Raw genomic sequence first — 27,254 nt, forward strand, 5'->3', positions numbered from 1 at the left:
CATTCTGGTGTCTTGAGTACAGAGGGCTCTTTGTTCTAGGGCTAATCAAATGGAGATTAGCAAATGCTCTAGTTAATACCTTGACGTTAACTTGGCAGCTAAAAGTACATCCTGTAGCAGTTAATTGCCCTTGTCAGTGTTTGAATTGTGTGAGTGGGTTATGTGTCTTCTGTATTTTGCATATGCCAGACCCTCTGCATTTCATACATGTTGTCAGAGTCAGAAAGACAAAGACTTAAATGAAACTGTTGCTTCCTAACAACCACAATGGAACTGGGAATGGAGGGAGCCTCTGTAGCATGTGCAGTGGAGTGGGGAAAGGAGGTGAGCCACAGATAACCTAGCCCGAATCTCTCTTTGAGACCTCTCCTCTTTCCCAACTTCATATGGGAACTGAAGGAAAGCTGGTAACCAGGGCTGCTAACACTAGCCCAGGGCCTGCAGGCAGGGTTAAACTCTCCTCAGCAGGGATGATTAACAGGTCTGGCCTTATCCTGGAGTAATGGAGCTGGCAGAGGGGAGGTTCAGGAGCCTCTAGAGAAGCTCACCCCCACTTCAGGGTGATGGGTCCTAGGTATGAGCCTAGCTCCAGGGTCTCTCAGTGGGCCCTGGCCTTATGGATTACCAGAGTGCTAGTTAATAAAGGAATATAATTAGTTAGCTGGGCACCAGTAGCTCATGCCTGTAATCCTAGCTACTCAGGAGGCTGAGAGCTGAGCTCATGATACAAAAACAGCCTTGGCAGAAAAGTCTGAAACTTTGCTCTCCAATTAACTACCAAAAAGCCACAAAGTGGATCTATGGCTCAAGTCTCAGGAGCACAGAAGCTCAGGGACAGGATCCAGGCCCTGAGTTTAAGCCCTAGGATCAGTCCACAAAATAAAACCAAACTGAAACACAAAGTTACTCTTGTTGACTTTAAGAGTACTGTGCTATGGCTGGCAATTCTAGGTGCTTGTAGGACTCTCATTCCAGAAACCTGTAAGGAAACTAGGGTTCTGTGGGGTTTGAACTTGTCTAAGAGCTAGATTACCATTGGTCTTCCTGGAATTGTGCCCAAGGCTATCTAATTATTGGGCATGTACAGCCTTTTAATTTAACTTTCATTCTCTTGGAAGTGAGCTGTGGCTAAAGTGGTAGAGCATCAGCCTAGAGAGAAAAGGTTATGAGATAGCACACAGACCCAGACTTCAAGCACCAGCACTGGCACAAATAAATGCTCTCTCTTTTCCACCTATATGAGCCATGGAGAGACTGGTGTTGGAGTGAATGCAGTTGTGCTCTTTTGCTTACTAACTGGTGGGTCTTTCTGTACTTTATAGTGCCGGCTGTGGCTTGAAATCATGGCCTGGGTACTATAAACTGAGCTTTTTTGCTCAGTTTTACCACTTGAGCTACAGCTCTAATTCTAGGTTTTTAGGTGGCTCATTGGAGATAAGAGTCTCATGAACTTTCCTGCCCAGACTGGTTTGAACCATGATTTTCAGATCTTGGCCTCTCCTGAATAGCTAGGATAACAGATGTGGGCCACCAGCACCTGGCTTAGCTGGCTAAGATGCAAACCACCTGGAGGCAGCCCCAGAGACTTGGATTTAGTTAGTCAGGTTGGGGCTGGCACTGTACTCTGTGTCTGTGTGTCTGTATGTACTTGTGCAGTTGCCTAAACACAGGACCTCGTATTCTATTTTGTTTTTGTTGATGCTGGGGCTTGATCTCAAGGCTAGGGACATTTCCATGAGAGTCTTTTTCTCAAGGCTACCACTGAGCCACAGCTCTATTTCCAGCTTTTTCTGAGTAATTTACTGAAGATAGAATTTCATGGAGTTTTGTGCCCAGGCTGGCTTTGAACTGTGATCCCCAGCATCCTGAGTAGCAGCAGCAAGGATTACAGATATGAGCCAACAGCACCCAGCTCATATTTATAAAGAAGGATGAGGTAGTGATTATCTTTTATCGTAAACTTGCCTCTGGGCATAAATAGTTTGTGTACTACTTGTTGTTGTTATTGTTGTTGTCAAGTCAGAGGTGGGGATGGAACTCAGGACCTTGTACTTGTCAGGACAGGCTTCTCCAAGAGCTAAATCCCCAGCCCCACCTCATATTTTTTATTGCTTTTTTCCCCTCACAATTGGTGCTCTACCAGATGAGCACCATCTCTATTTCTGTTTTATGTTTTTGATTTTTTTCTTGTTAATTGGAGATAAGGGTGTCAGACTTGCCTGCCCAGGCTGGCTTTGAACTGCAATCCTCTCCTCTCAACCTCAGGAAGTAGAATGGTGGGTTTCCAGAGCCTGGGAAAAGGCATGGATGGGTACTGCTAATTAATAGGTACCCAATTTCAGTTTGGGATACTGAGAAAGTTCTAGAAGTTGATATCAGTGAGGTTGCTTGAAATGTGATTTTACTTAAAGCCACTGAAGTGTATACGTATACTTGGTTTGTATAGCATGTTTTATGCTATACTTATTTTCACACAATGAGAGAATAATTAACATTGCAGCCAGAGAGGGGCTGGACAAGAAATGTTGGCAGGAGGTGTAAAGTTCACTCATTCAGTTTCTCATCACCAAATATCTGTTGTTGGACCCTTTGTGCTTGGCCTGTGTCAAGTTGGAACAAAGGCAGTGGGTAGGTTGCTTAGATCTGGCCCTCTATTACTTGAGCCACAATTATACTTCTGGCTTTTTACAGGTTAATTGGAGATTAATCTCTCAGATTTAGCTGCCATGGCTGGCTTTGATCTCAATATACTATCTTAAACTCATGAGTGGAACCTGCTCTTTTTTTTTTTTTTTTGTCAGTCATGGGGCTTGAACCCTGGGCTTGGGCGCTATCCTTGTGATCTTCAGCTTAAGGCGAGTGCTCTACCCGCTTGAGCCACAGCACCACTTCTGGTTTTCTAGTGGTTTATTGGAGATAAGAGTCTCATGAACTTTCCTTCCCTGAGCTGGCTTTGAACCATGATCCTCAGATCTCAGCCTCCTGAGTAGCTAGGATTACAGGCGTGAGCCACCAGCTCCCGGCCTGCTCATTTTTTTTTGTTGTTTTTGGTTATCAGGCTTAAACTCAGTGGATGGGCACTGACCCTGAGCTCTTCTGCTTAAGGCTAGTTCTCTACCACTTCGAACCACTGTACTACTTTTGGTTTTCTGGTGATTAATTAGAGATGAGAGTCTCACAGACTTTGCTGCTCTTTGGCCTTGAACTTCAATCCTCTGATCTCAGCCTCCTGAGTAGTTAGGATTACAGGCAGGAGCCCCTGCACCTTGCTGGAGACCTGCTCTTCTATGAGGGAAGGGGCTCTGATTATCTCCATTTCACCGATGTAGAAACAGAGGCAAAAAAATTAAAATGACTTGTCTATGATGTCACAAGTTATTAAATGCCAGAGCTGGGGCTGTTATCTTTTAGCAAAGCTCACCCTCAAATAATACTCCATTTGTGTGGCCTTTGTCATCCCATCATATTCCTGTACCAAGGAATCAACAACACCCACAGGTGTGATTAAGAACATGGCTCTGTCTGGTGAGGAGAGTGCCTGGATTTGAGTCTCATATTCACTACTGAATTTGGATTGAGACGTTTGTATGGCCAAGATTCAAGTTTTGTGATCTTGTCTCTGGCCAATCATTTGTTCTGTGTTCCAGCGGCCAGGTCTGTACGACTAGGATAATTTATTACCAAGTTCACCTATTAAAGTCAGCTTTATAGTTCATTTGAGTGAAGATGGCAACCTTGGGCTGAGTGTCTCATTCAGTGGTATTCTGTACATTTTTAGCCAGAACTTTTTGCCTTGAATGGAGCCTGCAAGATGCAGAAGAGGGTCAAAACTGGGTGTAGAGTGGCTCTGCCCAATGGAAAGGGCAGAACTGATCATCTCTGCAAGCTGAGTGGCTTAGACAACAGTTGTTAACCCTCCCCTGGGGTCCACATCAGTCAGACTTTGGGGCCTTCCAGAGCAGCTCTGTAAGTCACAGGGGGGGGGGGGATGTTGTTTATAGAGTTATTCAGTCAACTAATCCAGTAAACAGGATCAGCAGGACCTAGCTGGATTTATGGATTGCCAGAGGGCCTTTCACTGAAGGAGATGTGCTTGCTTGTGGCTCTGCTGCTCACCACTGGCCAAGCTTGAACTCAGTATCTGAACACTGTTCCTGGGCTCTTTGGCTCCAGACTGCTACTCTACCACTAGAGCCATAGCTCCATTTCTGGTTTTCTGGTGGTTAATTGAAGATAAGAGTCTTATGGACTTTCCTGCCCAGGTTGTCTTTGAATTGTAATCTTCAGATCTCAGCTTGCTGGGTAGCTAGGATCACAGGTATAAGGTACCAGCTCCCAGCCATTTTTTTTTTTGGGCCCAAGTTTTTCTGTTTGTAGAATAGTGGTGTTCTGAGTACATTTGCAATATGTTTCTGTGTGTCTGTGTCTGTGTCTAATGGTCCTGGGGCTTGAACTCAGGGCCTGAGTACTCTCCATAAGCTGTTTTTTTTTTTTGTTTGTTTTTGTTTTGTTTTGTTTATTTGCTCAAGGTTAATGCTCTACCACTTGAGTCTAAGCTCCATTGCTGGCCTTTTGGTAATTAGTTGAGTAGCTAAGAAACAGACCTAAGCCACCAATGAGAAAGGTACATTTTACTAAAACAAATATGCCTACATCCAAAACAAGAATACACATGTCATGTCAGGTGCCCATGGCTCATGTCTGTAATCGTAGCTACTGTGTGAGCACTGTGACAGGCTCTACCTTTTAACAGCAGTTATTTTTCCTCACTTACTTACTGTCTCCAGAATTCTTTCATTAGTTGGGCACCAGTTGCTCATGCATGTAATCCTCACTACTCAGGAGGCTGAGATCTGAGGATCACAGTTCAAAGCCCGCTTGGGCAGGAAAGTCCCTGTGAGACTCTGAGTTCCAATGACCCACTGTAAAACTGGAAGTGGAGCTTTTTGGCTCAAGTGGTAGAGTGCTAGCCTTGAGAACAAAAACTCATGGATAGCACCCAGATCAAGAGTTTAAGCCCCAGGACCAGAAAAAACATTCTTGCATTGTGCAGAAGTGACAGTACATACCACTAATCAATACTTAGAAGATTGAGTGTGATTAAGATTCCTTCCTAAGCCAGGGACCAGTGGTTCACATCTATAATCCCAGCTACTCAGGGAGCTGAGATCTGATAATCAAGGTTTAAAGCCAGCCTGGGCAGGGAAGTCTGTGAGGCCCTTATCTCAAATTAACCACCTTTTGAAAAGCCAGAAATGGAGGTGTCACTCAAGTGGTAGATCACTAGCCTTAAACAAAAGATCAAGGAGGGGGCTCAGACCTTGAGTTCAAGCCCCAGAATTGGCACACATGCACAATTTTTTCCTATGGTCTCTCTGTTCTCTTTGGCCTCTGCATGCAGGCCATGAAGGATGGCTGGTGTAGATTCAGAACCCCTGCTGCTTTGGTGGGTGCCAATGATGCCCATTGAGCAACGTTCTCTGACCCTTTTACCATTTCCATGGCTCTGCTCCTCAGCACTGAACACCTGTGGCTTTCTTTAGAGGAGAAAGCAAAATAGAGGGATGACCAAATGGATTAGGGCAGCAGGAGGAGATTGTTCACTGCAACTCAAGGCTCTCCAAGTTCAGGCTTGCACAGAACCCCATATCACCCTGTTATCCTTTTCTTCTGCTGCTGATCCCCTGGAACATCGTACACCTTATGTATAATCATTTCATGGACTTCCTGGAAACCTTGAGGAAGCATCACTCCTTCATTGCTGTCTATTCTTCTCTGTCCACATACTGTCTTCACTGGGTATATCCCTCTTCCCCAGCATTCCTTCAGTCTCCATGGAAGTGCATTGAAGGGACATAGGCATGTAAATGAGAGTCACTGTCTGACAGATCTATCGAGTGTGTGTGTGTGTTATGTGTGTGTGTGTGTGTGTGTGTGTGTGTGTGTGTGTGATTCCTAGGGTTTGAACTCAAATCTGGATGATGCCCTTGAGCTTTTTGGCTCAAAACTCATCCTCTGCCACTTGAGCCACAGCTCCATATCCAGGTTTTTGGTAGTCAATTGTAGATAAGATTCCACTTGGTTTCCTTCCCAGGCTGTCTTTGAACCATGATCCTTAGATCTCAGCCTCCTGATTCAGCGAGGTTTACATGCATGAGCCACCAGTGCCTGTCCCTAAGCCTTTTTAATTTACCTTCCAGGTCACTGAAAGCCCAAAAGTTCTTCAGACAATCTGACAACTCTCCAGGAGTCATAACTGTCCTTGATTCTCTGCCCTGATGAGGGTGCTCTGAGTATTTGGATACAAGGAAATGTGCCATTTGACAATCATCATTGAAACATTATAACACAAAAAATATGTGTTGTATACATTTTCCCTCTATAAATTTAGGTGAAAAATACTGAGTCACAATATTCGTGTTCTCCATGGTGTTTAAATATGTAAATGAATGTTAGAATACAAATGCTCAGTGGAGTCCTAGGATATCTTTGCATTAGTAGAATAATAGATCATACATCTCTAAGTGTGTTTGAGTAATAGCTAGTTTTAGTGAAGATGTGACTTTTTGATTATTCAATTATTTTTGTAGGAACATCAGTTTTTTATGAATTCTGTATGTACATTAACAGAGAAATGAATTGCTTTTGTATTATCTGTTAGGGTATATTAGACTTTGCCAGAAAACCATGCAAACATCCAGGTACAAAGAACAAAGAAAGTTTTATTGACAGCAGTGGAACTGGCAAGACCTCACAAGTGAAGAGTGAGAAGAAGTACCGGCTATTGTTTGAGGTGACCTATATAACGAGGGGCTAGGAGGTGGAGATCCCAGTGTGGACATGTGGACCAAGGGATCCATCATGGTGGACTAGGATTTATGGCTGCTGTCCAAATAGTAGATAAGGGGCTCTGCATCTGCCCAGACCTTAAGGTCACTCTAGGGAGTTCTTGCTGCCTTATATGGTGGTAACTACCTCAGAAGAGTACCATCTCAAGGTAAAGGGGGCTTGGAGGGAGGCTGATTATTAACTGCCTTTCCTTAATGGGCCTAGTGTTGACCAGGAAGGGAGCATGCCAATGTGGAAAGGGGAAGGAGCATGCTTAGCTATGGGAAATAATCTTACTGGGCTAACAATATCTAGCAACTAATGGACTGTGGATTTGTCTTTAGTGGAGAGTTTGATGCTTTACTTGATACATAAAAAATTCTTCTCCCATAAGAAGGCCTTTCCTCCCATGTATAATATTTTGAGGAGGAAAATTTCAGGAAAATCACACAGGTTCTTTCCTGACTACCTCATTTGCCTTCTCTCCCAGCCATGCTTCCTGAATCTTCTGTTCATTATCAACAGCAAGAAAGAATGAAAGATTCTCTGGTGAGTTGCATTTTATTTCTCATTTTGTATTACATTCCATCTTATGAACTTAAAGGTGTCCAAGATTTAAAAACAGAAAAACAGATTCAGCTTCAGGAACATGTTCATAAATCCCATAAAGATGGCTATTAAGTTTAGCATATTTTAATAAAATCTGACATTCTGTCTATGTTAAGTGCAGATTTCCTTCAGCTTGTTTCTAGTTTTTCTTATGTGAGAAAATGTAGTCACTCTGTGATGTGATTCAATAACCTAGAGGAGGTGACATCTCATGGAAGATAAAGGTTCCCTAGCAACTTGTCAGAGATCCCGTCCTCATGAATAACATTGAACTGTCTTAATGAAGTCTTTGAATGTTTTAGAGGACTGAGTAAGCAATATGTACTTAAATTACTCTTCATACCTTATTGGACTGCTTCATGGTCATTTTCTTACTTGAAACTTAGGCTATAGGCAATGATATGGTCTATGATTTTTCTAGAAATCCCTCTATTTTTTTCTAAGGTGTCCTCACAGGATTCCCCACCCCCCTACTATTTTCTGTTTCAATCTTTGTTTTCTGCTCTCTAGCTTTGCTTATTTGTATCTTTCTTTATGTATCTATTTTTCTTTCTGTATTTTTTTTTCTCCCAGCCTGTCTTCCCTCCATCTGTCTCTCACTTTTTACTTTTCTTCGAATGCTGTGTCTGGGAACTAGTTTTTCTTACAAATTTTCCTTTGCTGCAGTGGCTCTTAGAATTGACATTTTTCTTATGGTTTGATTTTTTCTGTATTCCCTTTGAAGACAGGTCTTGCTATGTAGTCTAGCTTGCTCTTGAAATTTTATGTAGCCTAGGCTGGCTGGTAATCCCAAATTCAGGGAGTATAGGTATATTCCATCCTTTTTGGCTACATTAAACCATTACATATGGCCACATTGTTTTATGGTCATGCCTTCCATCCTTCTACAGCATTTTTTACCTTCCATAAATGAAGCTGTAAAAATCATTAAATACACAGCTCCTACCAGTCTTTGGAACCATTATATTACTGGGTCTATGTGTTTGTTGATCCATGGAAGAGCAGTAAGGGAAATCATACCATGGCTGATACTTGATGCCTGGTGTATTTTATTTAGCTTATTGTATTCAAGATTTATCCCTGCTGTAAAATGTATTAAAGTTTTCTTCCTGTTAAACACATTTATCTATTCTTTCCAGGCTTCTGTCTTTTGGTTATTGTGAGTAGTTGTTGTGTAGTGATTCTCCAAATAATTGTTCTAGTCCCTGCTTTCACTTCCATTGGTATAAATCTAGAAATAGAAGTGCTAGGCCATATTCCTTTCTTTCTTTCTTTCTTTTTTCTTTCTTTTTTTTGCTTATGTGGTGCTGAGGAATCGAACCCAGGGCCTCAGGCATGCAAGCAAGTGCTCTACCACTGAGCCACCTTCCCAGCCCCTAGACCATATTCCTATGTAATTCTATATTTAGTTCTTTTAGAAGTCTCCATACCATCGTTGATTGTTTTACATTCCTGCCAGAAATGCATCAAAATTCACTTTGTTTTCACATCTTTCTCAACAGTTGTTAGACTTTGGAAACTTTTTTGTTTTTGTTTAATAAAAGTGTGTATGAAGAAGTAGATATTTCATTTTGATTTGAATTTTTCTAATAACTATTGACATTGAACTTTTTTATATTTAATGAGCTACCTGTATACTTTTTAGAAAAGTCTCTTCAGTTTTTTCCATTTTTAAATTAGATTTTGTGTTGTGGGGGGATGATTAATTATAGGATTTTGTTTTATGTGAACTCTGGGCCTGGGTGCTGCCCCTCAGCTCTTCAGCTCAAGGCTAGCACTCTACCACTTGATCCACAGCACCACCTCCGGCTTTTTCTGCTTATATGGTGCTCAGGAATCAAACCCAGGGCCTCAGGCATGCAAGGCAAGCACTCTACCACTGAGCCACCTTCCCAGCCCCGTTGTTTTATGTTTTTAATTCACTTTGGTTAGTAATCTATTTAGAGAAAGACTAATACTATGCTTTCTCTTCCTTGTTCATCACACCTTCTGATATACAATGTTTTAATTATATGCACTAAATTTGATTTTGTTTAGTATCAAACACTTTTGGTGTCCTATCAAAGGAGTCACTGTCAAGTCTAATGTCATGAAACTTTCCTCCCTTCTTCTCTTCTTTTCCTTTCCCTTCCCTTCTTTTTCCCTTTTTTCCACTACTGTCTTGTCAGCTCTTCTTTTCTCTGCCCCTTTTCTCTCCTCTCCCCACTCCACTCATTTTCATTTCTCTTTATGTCTGAGGACTTACTGTGTTGTCACAATTAGTGTCAAAGCCCCAACCATGCTTTCTTGTGCTAGTACTAGATCTTGAACTCAGTCAGTCAGCTTCCTCAATCACTGTTGACACGCTCATTTAAGCCATGCCTCCAACCTGTTATTAGCTATTTAATTTGAGTTGTCCACCAAGGCTGCTTCCAGACCTCAGCCTCCTTAATAAGTAGGATACATTCTCGTTCCTGAAGCTCTTGTTTTTGTTTTTCTTACCAGCACATACTGTTACTGGCTTATGTGGAATTAATATTCAACCTCAACTCCAAAATTTCAAATGAATTTGAGTTGTCTACAATGCTGGCTTCCAGATCTCAGCCTCCTTGAGTAGCTAGGGTCTGATAACAGTCTTGAGCTAGAGCACTTGTTTTGATTTGCTTTTTTCTTACCTGAACATTTAATACTAACAGTTAATTTGATACTAAAACAAGGTTATTGTTACTGGTTTATATAGAATTAATATTCACCCTCAATTCCAATATTTCACATTTCAAATTAAGCCTTGTATTTTATTTCTAATAGTTGTAACTATTCTAACTGGTATATTTTCTTCACTAAGCAAACAGTGTAGGCTAGCACAACTACATGGAAGGATTGTTTTATAATTAATTTAATTTATTGTTATAGAGATACAGAGAGATTACAATTACATATCAGGTAATGAGTATATTCCCTTTCACAGAGGGTCTTCCTTTCCTTATTTTCACAATTCCTCCCTCCCTTCTCTAATCATGAGTTGTATAGTTTATTTTCATTAGTGTCTAATGAATTCCACTGCTGTACTTTTTCCCTGTTTCCCTGGAGTTCTATGACTTTCCCCCACCCTCCAGAAAATATACCTGTGAATAGATCATACATAGTTAAAAGCATTTGCTTTTAGTTCAAAGGTGAAGTAACAAAGTGACTGCTTTTAATAGCCTATAAAACATAGTGATAATGTACATTTCTCCCATATCCATACTAATTTCCCTGTGTTTATTTCACTCATCGATTTTTAGAAATATATTACTTAACTGTAATGTGTTTATAACCTAGCTTTATATCTCATTTTTTTCTAGGAAGTTTGTCTTGAGAATTACTCTCATTGTTTTGGTCTTCGTAAAATTAATACTTCAGTACTTTATAAACAGCATTTAGTTTGAAATAATGCCAGTGATATGTATGTACTGCTGATGTTTTGTCCTGATGTTTATAAATTAGAGGAGTATTACTTTTCCAATAGTAATGGAAGATTAAAAAATTACAATTCTGTGGCCTTTTTTGCACAGTTCCTTGATCTCAGTAACTGGGCATTCATTCTCTCTAAGCTTCTTTCCCTGAAGTCTAGCACTCACTGCTTGAGCCACAGCACCACATTCAGCTTTTTTTGTTCATGTGGTACTGAGGAATCAAAACCATTACTTCATGCATGCTAAGCAAGCACTCTTTATAAGCCATGTTCCCAGCCCTAAATTTATTGTCTTTTTATTTTCTTTTGGTAGAATTCTTTGGTCTCAGGCCTTCATATTTACCAAGCAAGTAAAGTATTAATTGATACATATGCCTAGTGCAAATACTTTGTGTATAATACACTTGTGCATTTGTATATTGAATCTTAATAAATTAGTTTTTCTTCCATGAATCATTTCAGAAAGATTACCTAAAACCTAACATATGTTCTACAGATTTCCTTTTAATGACCTTGTCCTATGTGTACATGCATGTTGGCATCTTATTCTTTTGAAGCAGGATAATTTTTTGTAACAGTCTTAAAAGGCAGATGTGTTATTAATGAATTATCTTTCCATTTAAATATCTCCTATCTACATTTTCTGAAGAGTTCCTCTACCCAATGGATTATCTATTGAAGATTATTTTCTTTCAATACTTTACACATATATTTCCTTTTTGTGTGCTAGTCAGCATTCACCACTGGTATTGTCACACATGGCTGGATTGGTAGGATGATTGTTGGCCATTCTTCCTTTGTAATGGGGTTCAAAATGGGAATCAAAAGACTTTCCTTTTAGCCTCTGCAAAACAAATTAGTACTATATTTCATTTCACCTTTTAAAATTTTCTTCTGTAGGTTTTAGGTAGCATCACTTTTTATCCTTTTTATACTCTGTTGTGCTTGTGGTCATATTTCACATTTTTTTGGTCATTTTTTAATGTTCCATAAGCCTTTTGCCCTTTGCCTCCATCCTTCAGTAAAGGACTGATAAAATGCAATTGTAGTCAAGGAACATTTTATTCCTCTGCCACCTAAATTTCTTACTGTAGGAGGTATGCAATGTTCACAAAAGTTCATGTAGCAGTTCTTACAGAGGAAGGAAGTATCAGGGTATCTATGACCACATTTCAATCATTAGAATTTCTTCAGGCTGGGGAAGCATCAGCTGCTGCATGGGGAGAAGGCTGAGGCCACTGCTCCACGGGCCCCTGGCCCTCTGTGCCTGTGTCTGGGAAAGCCAGTGTAAGAAGAAGATAGTCTTTCCCCAGCCACCTGGATAATCAAGAGTTTGGGACAGATCCTTTGATAGTGAGGAGCCAGGAGAAAAGCACAGAGTATGGTGTTGAAATGGATTAATAAGGAATAATGTTCTCTTATATTCTGTTATGTAATGACAGCCCATATCATGGAGGTGTATTTTTTTAACAATTCATTTTCCTACAGCCTACCCAACAAACCACCTGAGGTTGCGTTTACAACAAGAATTTAGCATCCAAATATTAACAATATTGACAGTATTTGTCTTGATATTCTAAGGTCACAGTGGTCTCCTGCTTTAACTATTTCTAAAGTTTGTTTATCCATTTATTCACTGCTATGTGATCCGATCCTAGATGACCTCCTAGTGCCAGAGATTGCACGGACAATAAAACAGACAGAGACAAATACAACAGAGTATCTCGGGAATAGAATCAAAAGTATGTCATGTGATGCTACCTAAAAGTCAGAATAACCTGCATTATAGCTGGAATGAACTTGAAACTACTGTTCCTTTTTTGATTTCTTATCTGGCTGCTCCCCTATCAGACATCATCTTTTCTTTTAAATTTTATTTTTCACTTAGCTCCCTCCCTCCATTCATTTACATTCTCATCTGAGTAGACTTAAGTTCTTCCAGCTTTGGACAATAACTGCTTTTAGAAACTGTAGTTACAAGAAAGCAGTTGCCCAAGACTCAAATTTTTTTTTAAAGTTCAGCATTTGTATTATACAGCCAGTATGTTCACTTTTTTTTTTTTTTCTCAGTCATGGGGCTTGAACTCTGGGCCAAGTGCTGTCCCTCAACTCTCCAGCTTAAGGCTAGCCCTCTACCTCTACTTCCTATATTCACTCCTTTTTTTTCTTTTTTTTGTGCTTTTCTTTTTTTCATTGTGAAAATACTGTACAGAGGGGTTACAATTACATGGGCAAGATAATGAATACATTTCTTATCAAGCATTGTAGCCTCCTCCTTTGTTTCCCCTTCCCATCCTTTCCCATCCTTCCCCCAACCCCCACCCAACCTATATTCACTCTTAACCTGATTATGAAACCAAACCATTCCTCACTACTCTAACATGATAAAGAAGCCACCTGAGGGGGCGGGAGCTGGATTCTCAGTTGTCACATCAAAGGAACCAACATTCTAGCAGCATCCATTCTTGTTGAAGCCTTCCACTGTTAGAGATTTGAGGTTACATGTACTTTATGCTCCTAACTGATGTGGCTGGAGAATTGATATTGAATTTATAGTATCAGCAGAACAGAAAATGTGGTGTATTTTATACAGGTCAATAAAGAATTGAGCTGTTCTTCTCCAGAGAATGGAAATTAGAAGTCAAACACCCTTTGTATTTCAAAATAGGGTGTCAAACATTTTGTAATTTTCATTTAAATTCTTAGGAGGCTATTAGTTAAACTGTCTTCCAATACACTGCTTAATATAGCACTGAATAAATGATGCAAGGTATTACTGGAGAAGTGATTGATAGCTCTGCTAGTAATTGATTTATTTTTCTTCAATAAAGTTTCATAAACCAATTAGCTGCCTGAATTAATCAGTATGGGGAATATATTTTGTAAATGGAAAGCTGTTTTTATTATTTTCCATGTACATTTCCTAACTAAACCTCTTTATCATGTGCATTTGAAGCTGGGGGGGGGAGGGGAAAAGGGAGTAATAGTGGGTTACAGTTTACAAAATAAAGTACTGTTGTGGGAGTCGTAATGAGGCTGTGTTGAATATAACCATGAGATATTGGGCATCCCTGGGTTTATTCAGCCATTTACAGTAATGAGCATTAAATGCAGCAGATATCATTTCAGGTGACTTAACATGAATAAATAAACTCAATGCTACTGTAAAAAATTTTAATAACAGAAACAGTTAACAAAAATATTTTTATGTGCTAAGTCAAATCTTAAAATGTCCAAATCAGTCATTAGCTACTCTCTTGAGTATTGTTAACTCTCTTTTACATTCACATGAACACTGCTTTTTGTAGGTTGATGAATATGGTATATATTCGATATAATATCCTGAATGTGTTGTGCTTGCTTATGTGAGAGCACTTTTTTTTTTTTTTTTGCCAGTCATGGTGCCTGAACTCTGGGCCTGGGCACTGTCCCTCAGCTCTTCAGCTCAAGGCTAGTGCTCTACCACTTGAGCCACAGCACTACTTCCAGCTTTCTCTGCTTATGTGGTGCTGAGGAATCGAACCCAGGGCCTCATGCATGCAAGGCAAGCACTCTACCACTGAGCCACCTTCCCAGCCCCCATGTGAGAGCACTTTTTAAGTGAGGCAGAATATGAAAATGCAAGAAAAGTTTCTTGTTTACTTCATTGTCACCCTGATACATAGGAAATTTTATCAAAGTAAGCTAAACATACTCTTTTACTACCTAGACTTAATGTGGTCATGCCAGATTATTATCTCCTTAGAAATGTATTCTGATGTATTAGGGAAACTATTTTTTTTTATTTTTGTTGTCTGTGTGGTTTGAACTCAGCATGGGTGCTGTCCCTGAGCTCTTCAGCTCAAGACTAGCACACTACCACTTAAGCCACAGAGCCACTTCTGGGTTTTTCTGCTTATGTGGTGCTGAGAAATCAAACCCAGAGTCTCATACATGCAAGGCAAGCACTCTAATACTGAGCCACCTTCCCAGCAGGAAACCTTGTATTTTAATTACTAAGTTAATACAGTGGCAAACATTTCTACTTTGATCATTCTTTCTCCCACTGTATAGATAACACAGCAAGCTCCAAACATTTTTATATAAGATAAAATGCATACCTGTAGATGAATGAAATTCCAGCCTTGGTTTTCTCATGACTCAGGGCTAATTACTTGACAGAAATGTGTCCTTACAGAAGCTAGTGTCATTTGATGATGTGGCTGTGGACTTCAGCTGGGAGGAGTGGCAGTACCTGGACGTTGCTCAGAGGACTCTGTATAGAGATGTAATGCTGGAGATCTACCGTAACATTGTGTCCTTGGGTGAGCAAAAGTCACATTAACTTGTAAGGTCACGTGCTTTGTTTTTAGTAGATATATGAATATTTATGTTATTTAGATGTAGCATTCTCTTCCCAACCTTGAGCATATTATTGTAAATGGTTATACAATCTAGAATATAATGTATATTACTGTTGGAAAGATGATCTGGAAACCACAGATTTAAAATGGGTATTTATAATTCAAAACTGGCAATTAGGTACAATGGAGCTGGTCTGTTATCCTAGCTACTCAGGAAGCTGAACTGAGGATTTTGATTTGAAGCCAGAAATGGCAGAAAAGACCCCATGACACTCATTTTCAATTAACCACTCAAAAAGTGAAAGAGGGGCTGGTACTCTTAATTGGTAGAATGCTAGCCTTGAGCAAAATAGCTGATTTCAAACCACACAAAAAGAAAAATAAATCCAAAGCTGGGGGAAAGTCAACCATGGAGTCATTGAGAAATAACAAGATTTAGGAGCAACCTTGTGAATAGATGGTCAAATCTTACAGCAAAGATGACCCAGCATGATCAATAATTCTTCACTATTTCTTATTAACAGGGCACTGTGTTCCTAAACCTAACTTGATCGTCAAACTGGTGCAAGCAGTAGAACCAAGGATAAGAGAAGCCTCAAGCAAAAATTTCACAAGTGAGTTAAAGCATCTTGTGTAGTGATGTTTTTGCCAGAGCTCTGTTGGTAGATTCGTCTTGCACTGTTCTGAGCAATAATGTTCCCAATTCTAAGTCCTGTGTGGCAAACAAATAGATGATCCTTTCTCTTAAAGACTAGTAAATCAAGAATTCATGTGGACACTAACTGAATTTGTTGTGGCTATAGAGATAAAGTTTGCAATTCTCTTTGTCTTTGTGGAAATCATTCTGAAACAGAAAAACTAAACAAGAAATGTAGAAAATAAGATTTTATTTTCTTTGAAACTAGGACTATGTACGTATGAAGAAATAAGGAGTACTCCAGGCCTGTTCTCCTGATGAGTATAATAGATCATCAGTGCTGGAAGACATACACTGGGATTCAGAACTGCAGATTTTAGTCTAGAGAGGATGATTATTTGGCTGATGAGCTGAAGAATCTTTGTTCTTCCATGCTTCTGATAGGCAGGAATATCAGAAAAGGAATTTTAAAAAGACTTTGATCCACAGTGAAGACAAAGAAAGTTTAAAATTCCCATAGGTACCTCATAATTCTTAGTAAGAAGTTAGAACTTAAGAGATGTAGGTGTAAAACCTTACTTCTAGGAACAATTCCTGCTTACTTGATAGGCAAAGTGATATATAAACAATATTATGGTTTCTGAGAATGGAAAATATTTTTGTTCCTCACCTAATGGTTGAGAAACAATAAAACAAAATATATAAATTATTTCAAGGAAATAAAAAATAACTATTCCCTTGTGCCAAACAAAATAAAAATTGAGAAAAACAACCCCAAGAATACTAAAGGGTATAGTTCGTACACAGCTTACTACTCTGACAGTACATGGGTAAGTAATTTGAGGAAGTATTTCCTCTGTTATAAAACGAAGAAAATTGAAACACAAAAATTCTTTTCCATTGTAAAACATCAGTATTACTTTCTTAATTTAGACATTATGGAGAAAAGCATATATTTATCACCAATCAATTCCTACTCTGATATGTTAAAATATGTAATAATTAGAATGAGTAAAAATGTCTTTACCTTTACAGTAAGGAATCTTTGGATCTCATTTGTGTTTTGTCTTTTTTTCTGTGACTTATTTTAGATATCCAAGAAATGGAGGACGTGAATAAAATGTGCCAGCAAAATCCAGATGAAAGTCCATGTGAAGTCTTAGTCACAAATAGTAATACAGTGGAGGAAGGAGTGAGTTTAGTAACTTTTCATAAGGCAGAATGAATATAACCATAGTGAATATAGAGAATGCTATTATAACTCTGCTCTCTTTTTCAGAAAATACTTCAGGGAGGAAGAAAAACTCCTGGATGTAGTCTATGTGGAAAACTGTTCAACTTAAGACCTACAGTCCCTACTCATGAGAAAAGATACACAAGAGAGAAACATTGCATATGTGGTGCATGTGACAAATCTTTCAGTCAGGAAATAGACCTTATGAAGCCTCAGAGCAAATATCCAGAGAATTCCAATGAGTATATCCAGTGTGCAAAATTTACCTCTCAGATGTCAGACCTGAATTTACATTCTCAAACACCAACAGAAGAAAAACTCTATGAATATGAGGAATATAGACAATTTTCCACCCATAGAAATCACCCCAAAGAGAAACGTAATGAATGTAACAAATGTGAAAAGTCATTCAAAAAGAAGTCACAACTCCTTTTGCATCAGAGAATACACACCGGAGAGAAACCTTATGAATGTATCAAATGTGGAAAGTTGTTCAGACAGAAGACACACCTCACTTTGCATCAGAGAACTCACACAGGAGAGAAACCTTATGAGTGTAAGGAATGTGGAAAGTCTTTCAGACAGAAAAATAGCCTTGTTTTACATCAGAGAAGACACACAGAGGAGAAACTTTTTGAATGTGATAAATGTGGAAAGACTTTCGTGCGGAAGTCACCCTTCATTTTGCATCAGAGAATACACACAGGAGAGAAATGTAATGAATGTAACAAATGTGGGAAGTCATTCAGACACCAGTCAAGACTTCTTTTGCATCAGAGAACACACACAGGAGAGAAACCTTATGAGTGTATCAAATGTGGAAGGTCATTCAGACAGAAGATACACCTTACTTTGCATCAGAGAACTCACACAGGAGAGAAACCTTATGAGTGTAAGGAATGTGGACAGTGTTTCACCTGGAAGTCACAACTTGCTGTTCATCACACTGTACACACAGGAGAGAAACCTTACAAATGTAACACATGTGGAAAATCTTTCGGACAGAAAGAAAACCTTGCTTTACATCAGAGAAGACACACTGGGGAGAAACCTTATGAATGTGATAAATGTGGAAAGGCTTTTGTACGGAAGTCACCCCTCATTTTGCATCAGAGAATACACACAGGAGAGAAACCTTATGAATGTAACAAATGTGGGAAGTTGTTCAGACAGAAGATACACCTCACTTCACATCAGAATATACACCAAAGAGCAACATGAATGCAACAGGTGTGGAAAGTCTTTCATGCAGCAGTCACATGTCACTTCACATCATAGTTTACACAGGAGAGAAACCTTATGAATGCAACAGGTAGAAAGTCACCTACAAGGCAGACCTTACTAAACATCAGAGAAGTCACACGGGAGAGAAACCCTGTGAATGTAAGAATTGTGAAAAGTCCTTTACCCAGAAGTCAAAATTTAATACTCATGTGAAGACACACTCATGAGAAACCCTATGAAAGTAAAAAACTGGACAGACTTTCAGACAGAAGTCATAACTCACTTTGTATCAGAGAACACACACAGTAGAGAAACCTTATGAAAGCAACATATGTAAAGACCTTCAAACAGAGTTCACACCTCAGCAGGCATAACAATTTACATAGGTTAGAAACCTTAGGAATGTAGTATATGTGCAAATCCTTCACCTAGCATTCACACTTTAGCAACTCATGTGAAACCTTTGGACTGTAAGATATGTGGAAAATTTCTCACCTGAAACAAAACTCAGTTTGCATCAAAGAACTCACACAGGAGAGAAGCCTTAAGAATGTAGCCCAGTGTGCAGTCTTTCACCCAGAAGACACTGCTCAGGCTTTATCATTGGACACCCACAAGAGAACTGTTACAAAAGAAACAAATGTGGAAAGTTCCAAACAAGAGTTTCACAAAACTAAGTTCATATCAGAAAACACAGCAGAGATCATATGAATGTAACAGATGTGGAAAATCCTTCATCAAGAAAGCAGGCTGTCATTTTGAAGAGAAACATGAGCACACATGTAGAAAGTCACCTGGATGGCATTCCTATTCATTAGAGAACTGACTCACAGTAGAAAATAGAACTTAACAAATGTGTAATTACTAAATCAGAAGTCAGTCTTCACTGCATCTGAGAACACATACAGCAGAGAAACAATTGAGTATAACAAATATAGAAAAATATTTTAGCCAGAAGTCATATGTCTACATGTACCAAGGTTCTTTGGTATGCAGAAAAGCTTGTTTTATGCAATCCCATTTTTCTGGTTTTCCTTTGATTTGTTTCAATTCTGGATCTTTAGGAAGTTTTGACCTGTGCCACAGAGACTTAGTGTTTTCCCTATCCCTTCCTGTAATATATTCAGGGTATCTGGTCATCCATTTGATCTAATTGTTACTAATCTGTTGCAGGGTTATATAGAAGGATTTAATTGTTTTCTGCATGTATAGCTAATTGTGCCAGCATCATTGGTTTCTTGTATTTTGAGATTTTTGTCTCCCTTATCAAATATTTGGAGGCTACCCACAAGTCTGTGGGTTCTATTACTAGTAGTAGTAGTAGCAGTAGTAGTAGTAGTATGGCTTTGTTAGAGAGTTTGAGGCTTGGTATTGATATTCTTCCAGCACTGTTTTTTCCCCACTATGGACTGCTTTTGCTATTCAACATCTCCAGTAATTCCATAAGCATTTGGGATCATTTCTTCTATGTAATTAAAAAATATTGTTGAGATTTTGAAGGGTATTGTGTTGAATTTGTAAATAGCTTTGTGTAGTATTGCCATTTTCATGATGATGATCCTCCCAATGCAGGGGCATAAGTTTTTTCATTTCTTTCAGTGTGCTTTAATTTCCCTTGAGGTTTTAAAAGTTTTCATCATAGAGGCCCTTCACATCTAATTAAGTTCTTAGCTTTTGTTTTTATGAGGCAGTTACAAATGGGGTTGCTTTACTGATTTCAGCCTCACTCTAATCATTGTTGGCACTCAGGAAAGTTACTGAATGTTTTGTGTTAATATTATAGCCTGCTGCTTTGCCAGTTTCCAATCAGCTCAAGTAAGTTGGGAGAGGAATCTGAGTTTCTTTCAATGCAATATCATGTCATCTGTTCCTGAGAAGAATGTATAGTCTTATGCTGCTGGGTGAGATATTCTGTAGATGTCTGTGAAGTCTAGTTGGTCAATGCAGTTCTTTAATACTAAGTTTTCTCTGATTAATTTTTGCTGAGTTGATGTATCTATAGGTGACTTTGGTCTGTTAAAGTCACCAAAAATCAATGTGTTTGGATCTGTGTATATTACGGGGTAAGTAGTATCTGTTTGATGAAGGGGGTATTCATTTGGGGTATAGGTATTTAAGATTGTTATATCATCCCATAGGAAAGGTCCATTTATTAGTATGTCATGGCCTTCTTAGTCTCTTCTTACTAATTATAATTTGAAGTATATTCTATCTGATATTAGTATTGCTATTCTGGCCTGCTTAGGGGGACTATTTCCTTGATAGAATTTATTCTACCCATTCACAGTCAGGATACTTGTTTCTGTGGGCAAGGTGTGCCTCTTGAAGACAGATAGATGGGTCTTGTTTTTTGATTCAACTAATCAATCTGTTTCATTTAATTGGGAGTTAAGTCCTTAAGTATTGACAGGAGTGAAAAGTTTTGGCAATTCCTGCCATGTTACCCACCTTTCTATGGCCTGTGCAGGAAAGCAAAACATAATACAGTGACAACAGGGGATATACTATAGGGGGAAGAACATGCAAAAAAAATCACAGTATAACAAAGAAAAACTTTGTTAAAAAAAGAAAAGCTGTATCCATGTCTTGGGGCTCATTTCACTTAGCATATTCTTATCTGTTCATATATATATATATATATATATATATATATATATATAGCTTTTGAGTGTTTCTGCTCTGATGGAGGCATAGAATTCCATTGTGTATGTATGTATGTATGTATATATATATATATATATATATATAAATATATATATACATACAAACACACCATGTTTTCTTCATCCATTCATCTACTGAGGGGCGTCTGGGTTTGTTCTATATCTTAGCTATGGTGGATAATGCCGCAATAAACATAGTTGTGCTGGTAGCTTTAGTATAGCCTTGTTTGTGATTCTTTGAGAAAATGCCCAAAAGTGGGATTGCTGGGTTATAGCAGAGCTCTATGTGTAGTCTTCGGAACTCTATTTGTAGTCTTCAGGTGATCTTTTTGAATCCTTTTCAGGCTCAGGGCAGTGGAGCATTTGTGGACAGGTCTGGAGGGATTAAGGTGTGCAAGGGAAGTCTTTGGTGCATCCTTTTTCACATTTTAAAAAGAAGCTGGGCTGTGTGGGTCACCCCTTTAATCCTATCACTTTTGGTTAAATCCACTGTTTGAATTAATCTGGAGTGCAACTTCCAACCAAGGTGTAATTGCTGTGGCTCAGAAATCCTATCAGAAGCTACTCTCTGATTGGTTCATATGCGATGCTCTGTGTGAGGTTGGGTTATAAAGATGCCAGTGAGCCATCCTGCTCTCCATGAGCCAGTGCTCCCAGCTCATTCATTTCCTATGGAACCAACATCTCCATGTCTTCCCTGCAGAACCTTTTGAGCCACACTGGCAGGCTAGGCCATTTGAGATGAGGGCTCTATCCTGCCTCTCTGGAGAGCTACCAATGTTCAGTGTGGGTGGAAGAGCCAGGATGTCTGAGCTTTTCAATTAATTGGTCGCTCTAGAACCCCATCATGGCACATTTGCGGTACATGTGTCCTATGCACACTCCATCAGGAATCTGGAGTAAATTCAGCCTAAAAAAAACGAACAAGATCTTGTTTTTACAACTAAATGGTGGGAGCATACCTCTATGTCTTGGGGCAGTCCTTGACTGTAAATTACTGTGCAAGCAATAAGTTGGTTTACAAAAGAAAGAAATTAAGTAGATGTCATTTCTCAGGTCCAAAAATAACAGAAAGCAAAAAAATAGAGTATTACTTGTGCCTAGAATCCAAGCTACTCAACAAGCTAGAGATCAAAGGATCACAGATCAAAATGAGCTTGAACAGGAAACTCATCCCCAGTGAACCAGAAGAAATCCAGAAGTGGAACTGTGGCTCAAAATGGTAAACCGCTTGAGTAAGACAGCTTAGGGACAACACCCCAGCTCCAAGTTCAAGCCCAGAATTGATCAAGAAAAGAATAAATCATCCCTCAGGTTGGTGACTCACACCTGTTGATGACATCTAAGGATCACAGTTCAAAGCCAGTCAACCCAAGAATGACAGATAGTTACCTCCAATTACCCAATGAAAAGTTGGAAGTAGAGTCTGTGGGTCACCTGGTAGAGTGCCAGCCTTGAATGGAAAAAGCTGAGGGTGGACAGTGACCAAGCCATGCATTCAAGTCCCATTCCTGGCACACAACACAGACATACACACAGAAGAAGCAAAAGAGAAACAGAAAGAAAAATGTTTCTCACTTTCTAAGAGACTGAGAATGTTTATTGACTGAATAAATAAGCAATGTATACATGGGTTCTGCTATGTGCACATGATTTACAACGAGCTAAACTTAAATACCTTCTTGAGATTGGAACATCAGTAAAATACTATTTCTCATTTTTAAAATCAGATGATGAGCAAATGTCAGCTGTATGCAGTGTAATGAACACCATGGGAACTCTCATAGTCCATGTGAAGGGCAATCCACACCCATCCTAAGTACCAGAAATAACCTAACACATGTAAGTAAAAATATCTAAAGCTGCTGATCACAGGAGACTCATGACTATAAACATGATGTCTGCTGATTGAGCCTTGAAACCAGCCTCAGAATAAAATTCCATAAGATTCTTATCCCCAAATAATCACCACAAATGTGGGAAGTAGAATTAGAGATGTGGCTCAACTGGTAGAGCAGTAGCCTTGGGAAAAGAAGCTCAGGAACAGCCCTAAGGCAATGAGTTCAAGCCTTAAAATTGGATATTTGTGATGTATAGAAATTAATAGTGTGTAATGTAGATGTGATTTGTCATCCAGTATTAAGTTATTAGTCATTGATTTTTGTGTTAAATAATAGGAAAGAGGGAAACTGCAGCTTTCATTACAGACTCCTTGACTCCTTGTGGAGTTACAGTAAAACCCCATCTTGCCTCTGGGTAGTGGGTTTCCAGCATTTCTCTTGGGCTTTAATTTGCTAAAGCTGTGCACATATGTAAAAAAAATGAAAAAAAATAGATTATTTTAGGGGAGATGTAGGTGTAGAATTATTGCTTATGTCATTTCTTAAGCAGTTAATGCTCTTAATGCTTAAAAGAAGGCTAGCATTGTTTGCACAAAAAGTCGGTGATTCCCTCCCCCAAATAGTAATGAAATTACATCTGTTGAATAAACTTTTTACGTCATCTAATAATAAAAGCTGAAAAAAACCTTTGTTTCTATTTATAAAAAAATGCTTTTCTATATGTATCCTTGATAACAGATTTTGAAGAAATCATGTAAGATGATAAAGCATTTGAATGGTACAGTGGATGTAAAAGAAATTCAGTTTAAAGAACATTTGTTTTTACATTAAATATTTATTTGAAATCAAATGATTTTGTACATAAAGCTCAATAATATAAAAAAAGAAATTAATATAATGTGTATAATTAATATAGTGTGTATACATGTGCAAAATGCACATATGTGTCAGTTGTGGGGCTTGAACTCTGGACCTGAGTCCTGTCCTGCAGCTCTTAAGCTCAAAGCTATTACTCTACCACTTGAGCCACAATGTCACTTCTGATTTTCTGGTGGTTTATAGGAAAGAGGATGTCTCACAGAGTTTTCTGTGTTGGCTGGCTTTGAACCATGATCCTCAGCTCTCAGCCTCCTGAGTAGGATTATAGGTGTGTGCCACCAGCACCTGGCAAAATTCACTTTTAAGAATTGCTCTTAGGGGCTGGGAAGGTGGCTCGGTGGTAGAGCGCTTGCCTTGCATGCATGAGGCCCTGGGTTCCATTCCTCAGCACCACATAAGCAAAAAGAAAAAAGCCAGAAGTGGTGCTGTGGCTCAAGTGGTAGAGCGCTAGCCTTGAGCTGAAGAGCTGACGGACAGCGCCCAGGCCCAGCGTTCAGGCCCCACAACCAGGCCCCCCCCCCAAAAAAAAGAATTGCTCTTAGAGGTAATAGGGTTGTGGGGGTATTTCATTAAGTCACTATTCATTTGAGGATGGCAGTGAACTCATTTCAAATAACAGTAAACCAATTGTGATTGGGTAGGCTTATAATTTTAATTTAAGAGGTGAAGTCAGGAAGTTCACTAGTTTGAGAGCAACCCAACCTACATACTAAGATCCTCCAAACTAAGTTTCTGTTTGTGTGCATATATGGTTGTTTATATATATCCACACATTCAAACATGCATGCATACATGTGCACATAGATAAAATACTGCTAGGTTATTGTAAAGAATGCTCATAGCAATGGTGAGCCAGGGAATGTGCTTAGTATCCTCTTTATATATACATACTGGTCCACGTAGAAGTAGACTATTTTTGTAAAGCTGAGCACTTGAAATTTCATCTTGTTTTATGCTGCAACAGACATAAAAGTAAAGAAACAGCCAAAGGTGGTGTTTGCCTCTAAGTCTAGATATTCATGAACTGAGACGTGAAGATCAAGGAATAGAGCCACCAGAGACAGAAAAGCCTACAAGGCTAGCTCCAATTAGCCACCAAAAAAGCTGAGTTGTGGGCATGGGATAAGAGGTAGAGAGCTCTGAGCAAGGAAATTCAACAAGCACAAAATCTGAGTTTATATAACAAGGTAGAAGCTGAGTTGTGGCACAAGGGCTAGAGCACTAGCCTTGAGGAAAAAAAGCTCAGAAAGCCCTCAAGCCCTGAATTCACCTGCAGGCCACACAAATGCACACAAAATTGTTCAACCATATTAAAAACGTTACTGTCAACTACTCGAGAGATGGAGGATGGTGGCTCAGGAGTAAAGCATGTGTTCTGCATGGGTGAGACCCAAGGTTTGAACCTTAACTACTACAAACATTAAGAAACGCCTTGGGGCTGGGTTGGTGGCTCAGTGGTAGAGCACTTGCCTTGCATGCCTGAGGCCCTGGGTCCGATTCCTTAGCACCACATAAGCAAAAAGACAAAAGCCGGAAGTGGCACTGTGGCTCAAGTGGTAGAGCGCTAGCCTTGAGCTGAAGAGCTGAGGGACAGCACCCAGGCCCAGAGTTCAGGCGCCATGACTGGACCCCCCCCAATAAAAGAAACTACCTTGTGAATATATAAACATAATAGTGATACATGCTTAACAATATGAACTTGAAATTTTCAAAGGTATATATTGATGTTATAGCTCATGATTAAAATGAACTGGTTACTGATTTAAAGTGAACTGATTACTGATATATTTGGTTTAGTAGAAATAATACACAAAACTGACTTTTACCCAGGTATCAGTGGCTCATGCCTGTAATCCTAGTTGCTCAGAAGGCTGAGATGTCAGAATTGTGGCTTAAAGTTAGCCTGGCCAGTCAGTGAGACTAATCACCAATTAACTAGCAGAAAACTGGAAGTGGCTCTGTGGCTCAAAGTGGCAGAGTGCCATCCTTCAATCAAAAAGCTCAGGGAGGGTTGGGAAGGTGACTTAGTAGTAAAGTGCTTGCCTTGCATGCATGAGGCCCTGGGTTCAATTCCTCAGCACCATGTAAGCAGAGAAAAAAAGCTGGAAGTGGCGCTGTGGCTCAAGTAGAGCGCTAGCCCTGAGCTGAAAAGTTGAAGGACAGCGCCCAGGCCCAGATTTCAGGCCCCACGACTGACAAAAAACAATCTCAGAATACCTAGGCTATTAAATCCTGGCCATGACTGCAGTGAACTTACATTCCTAAAGCTGGCTAGGTTGCTGGCTTAGCCCCTCCCCTCACACTGTTCACTCCTTTGCCTGTCTACAGAGGACTAGAAAAGAATAAGGTGATTGAAAAGCACCCATAAAATTGGCTTTTCTACTTTTATAGCACATAGACATACAGATAAGACAGAGACAGACAGACACACAAACCAGTTGGAAGTGGCATATTCTCCCATCTTTTATGAACTGGATGATTTCTGAGAAGGGATGGTTCACAGACTTCAGTTCTCCTACCTAGTCCTGTCACATACCTGAGTTCAAACAGGTCCTGAGTTCAAACCCTACAACCAAAACTTAAAAAAAACTGATTTCTTCCTCTTTGTCTTTGTTCCTCTGTTTCTTTCATTCAATACCTTTTTTCCTTATCTACCTATAACTGAATACTTCATGTCATTCCATTTTCTACTTCTTCCTTTTCACTTTTGGGTATTGAACTATGGAATGTAGATACTATAGACCAGACTATTCTTTCTTCTTTTAACATAAAAAGTCTGCATATTTAAGTTACTCAATGTTTTCCCTACAATTCAAAATCTTACAAGTGACTTTAGTTCACTTTCAATAGCACTGTGCAGGGGACACTCACTTCCTCTGCTGTCCCTTATAAATTTTCTGCTGTACATTTCACCTGTCCATAAACTAGCACTAAGAAACATTTCTGCCTTTATTTTGAACACAATGGGATTTGTTAGGCTAGGTAATGATAAGTGAAGGAAACCTTTTCTTTTCACTTACTTATTGTGATTGTACCCATGACATGCTATATATTTAAGTTTCTCACTGTTGTAGTATCAGTTCTCTCTGAACTACTTTTCAGTTTGTTTTCTTTATAGCACCGAGGTGACACTATTGATGATGAATTTGTAGCTTTGCACTTGATACAAAGATGCCTTAAATTGGAGCATTACCCATAGCCCCCAAATATTTTTATTTACTTAGACCTTTTTGCAAACTAAGTAAAATTAGATAAATCTCAAGGGATGTTTCAGAGATTACACTCCTTTTTCTTCGGCCTGTGTAACTAGAAATACACACACACACACACACACACACACACACACACACACACACACACACACACACACACACACACACACACACACACACACACACACACGATATCTCCCTAATTCAAGGTAAACCAGATTTGCAAAATATTTAATTTTTGCTTCCTGGGCATCCCTCCCCCTCCCGCCCTCCCTCAGGTAGTGGGTGAAGAATCTTGCAATTTTTCTTGAGGTTTTTCAGTCAGTGATGGTATTCTACTTTTGAAGGCCC

General features: G+C 39.3%; 1 protein-coding gene across 1 annotated transcript; it reads left to right on the forward strand.

Moving 5' to 3' along the window:
* The first annotated feature begins 267 nt into the window (after window positions 1–267).
* Window positions 268–18,305, forward strand: LOC138807127 (zinc finger protein 25-like). Its single transcript, XM_069992691.1, has 6 exons — window positions 268–324; window positions 6,662–6,793; window positions 15,048–15,174; window positions 15,738–15,827; window positions 16,942–17,042; window positions 17,130–18,305. The coding sequence occupies exons 1-6, from the start codon at window positions 268–270 to the stop codon at window positions 18,303–18,305; spliced, it is 1,683 nt and encodes a 560-aa protein (XP_069848792.1).
* The last annotated feature ends 8,949 nt before the right edge of the window (window positions 18,306–27,254 follow it).

This window comes from Dipodomys merriami, unplaced genomic scaffold (genome assembly GCF_024711535.1).
Source record: "Dipodomys merriami isolate MVZ:Mamm:240054 unplaced genomic scaffold, mDipMer1.0.p SCAF_411, whole genome shotgun sequence".
NCBI classification, from domain to species: Eukaryota; Metazoa; Chordata; class Mammalia; order Rodentia; family Heteromyidae; genus Dipodomys; species Dipodomys merriami.

What these genes read in the sequence shown, in the direction of transcription:
- LOC138807127 (XM_069992691.1), top strand. Translation starts at nt 268, where the DNA reads ATGGAACTGGGAATGGAGGGAGCCTCTGTAGCATGTGCAGTGGAGTGG. An exon ending in CTCAAGCAAAAATTTCACAA is followed by an intron (nt 15,828 to 16,941) that starts GTGAGTTAAAGC and finishes GACTTATTTTAG; the next exon opens with ATATCCAAGAAATGGAGGAC. An exon ending in GTAATACAGTGGAGGAAGGA is followed by an intron (nt 17,043 to 17,129) that starts GTGAGTTTAGTA and finishes TCTCTTTTTCAG; the next exon opens with AAAATACTTCAGGGAGGAAG.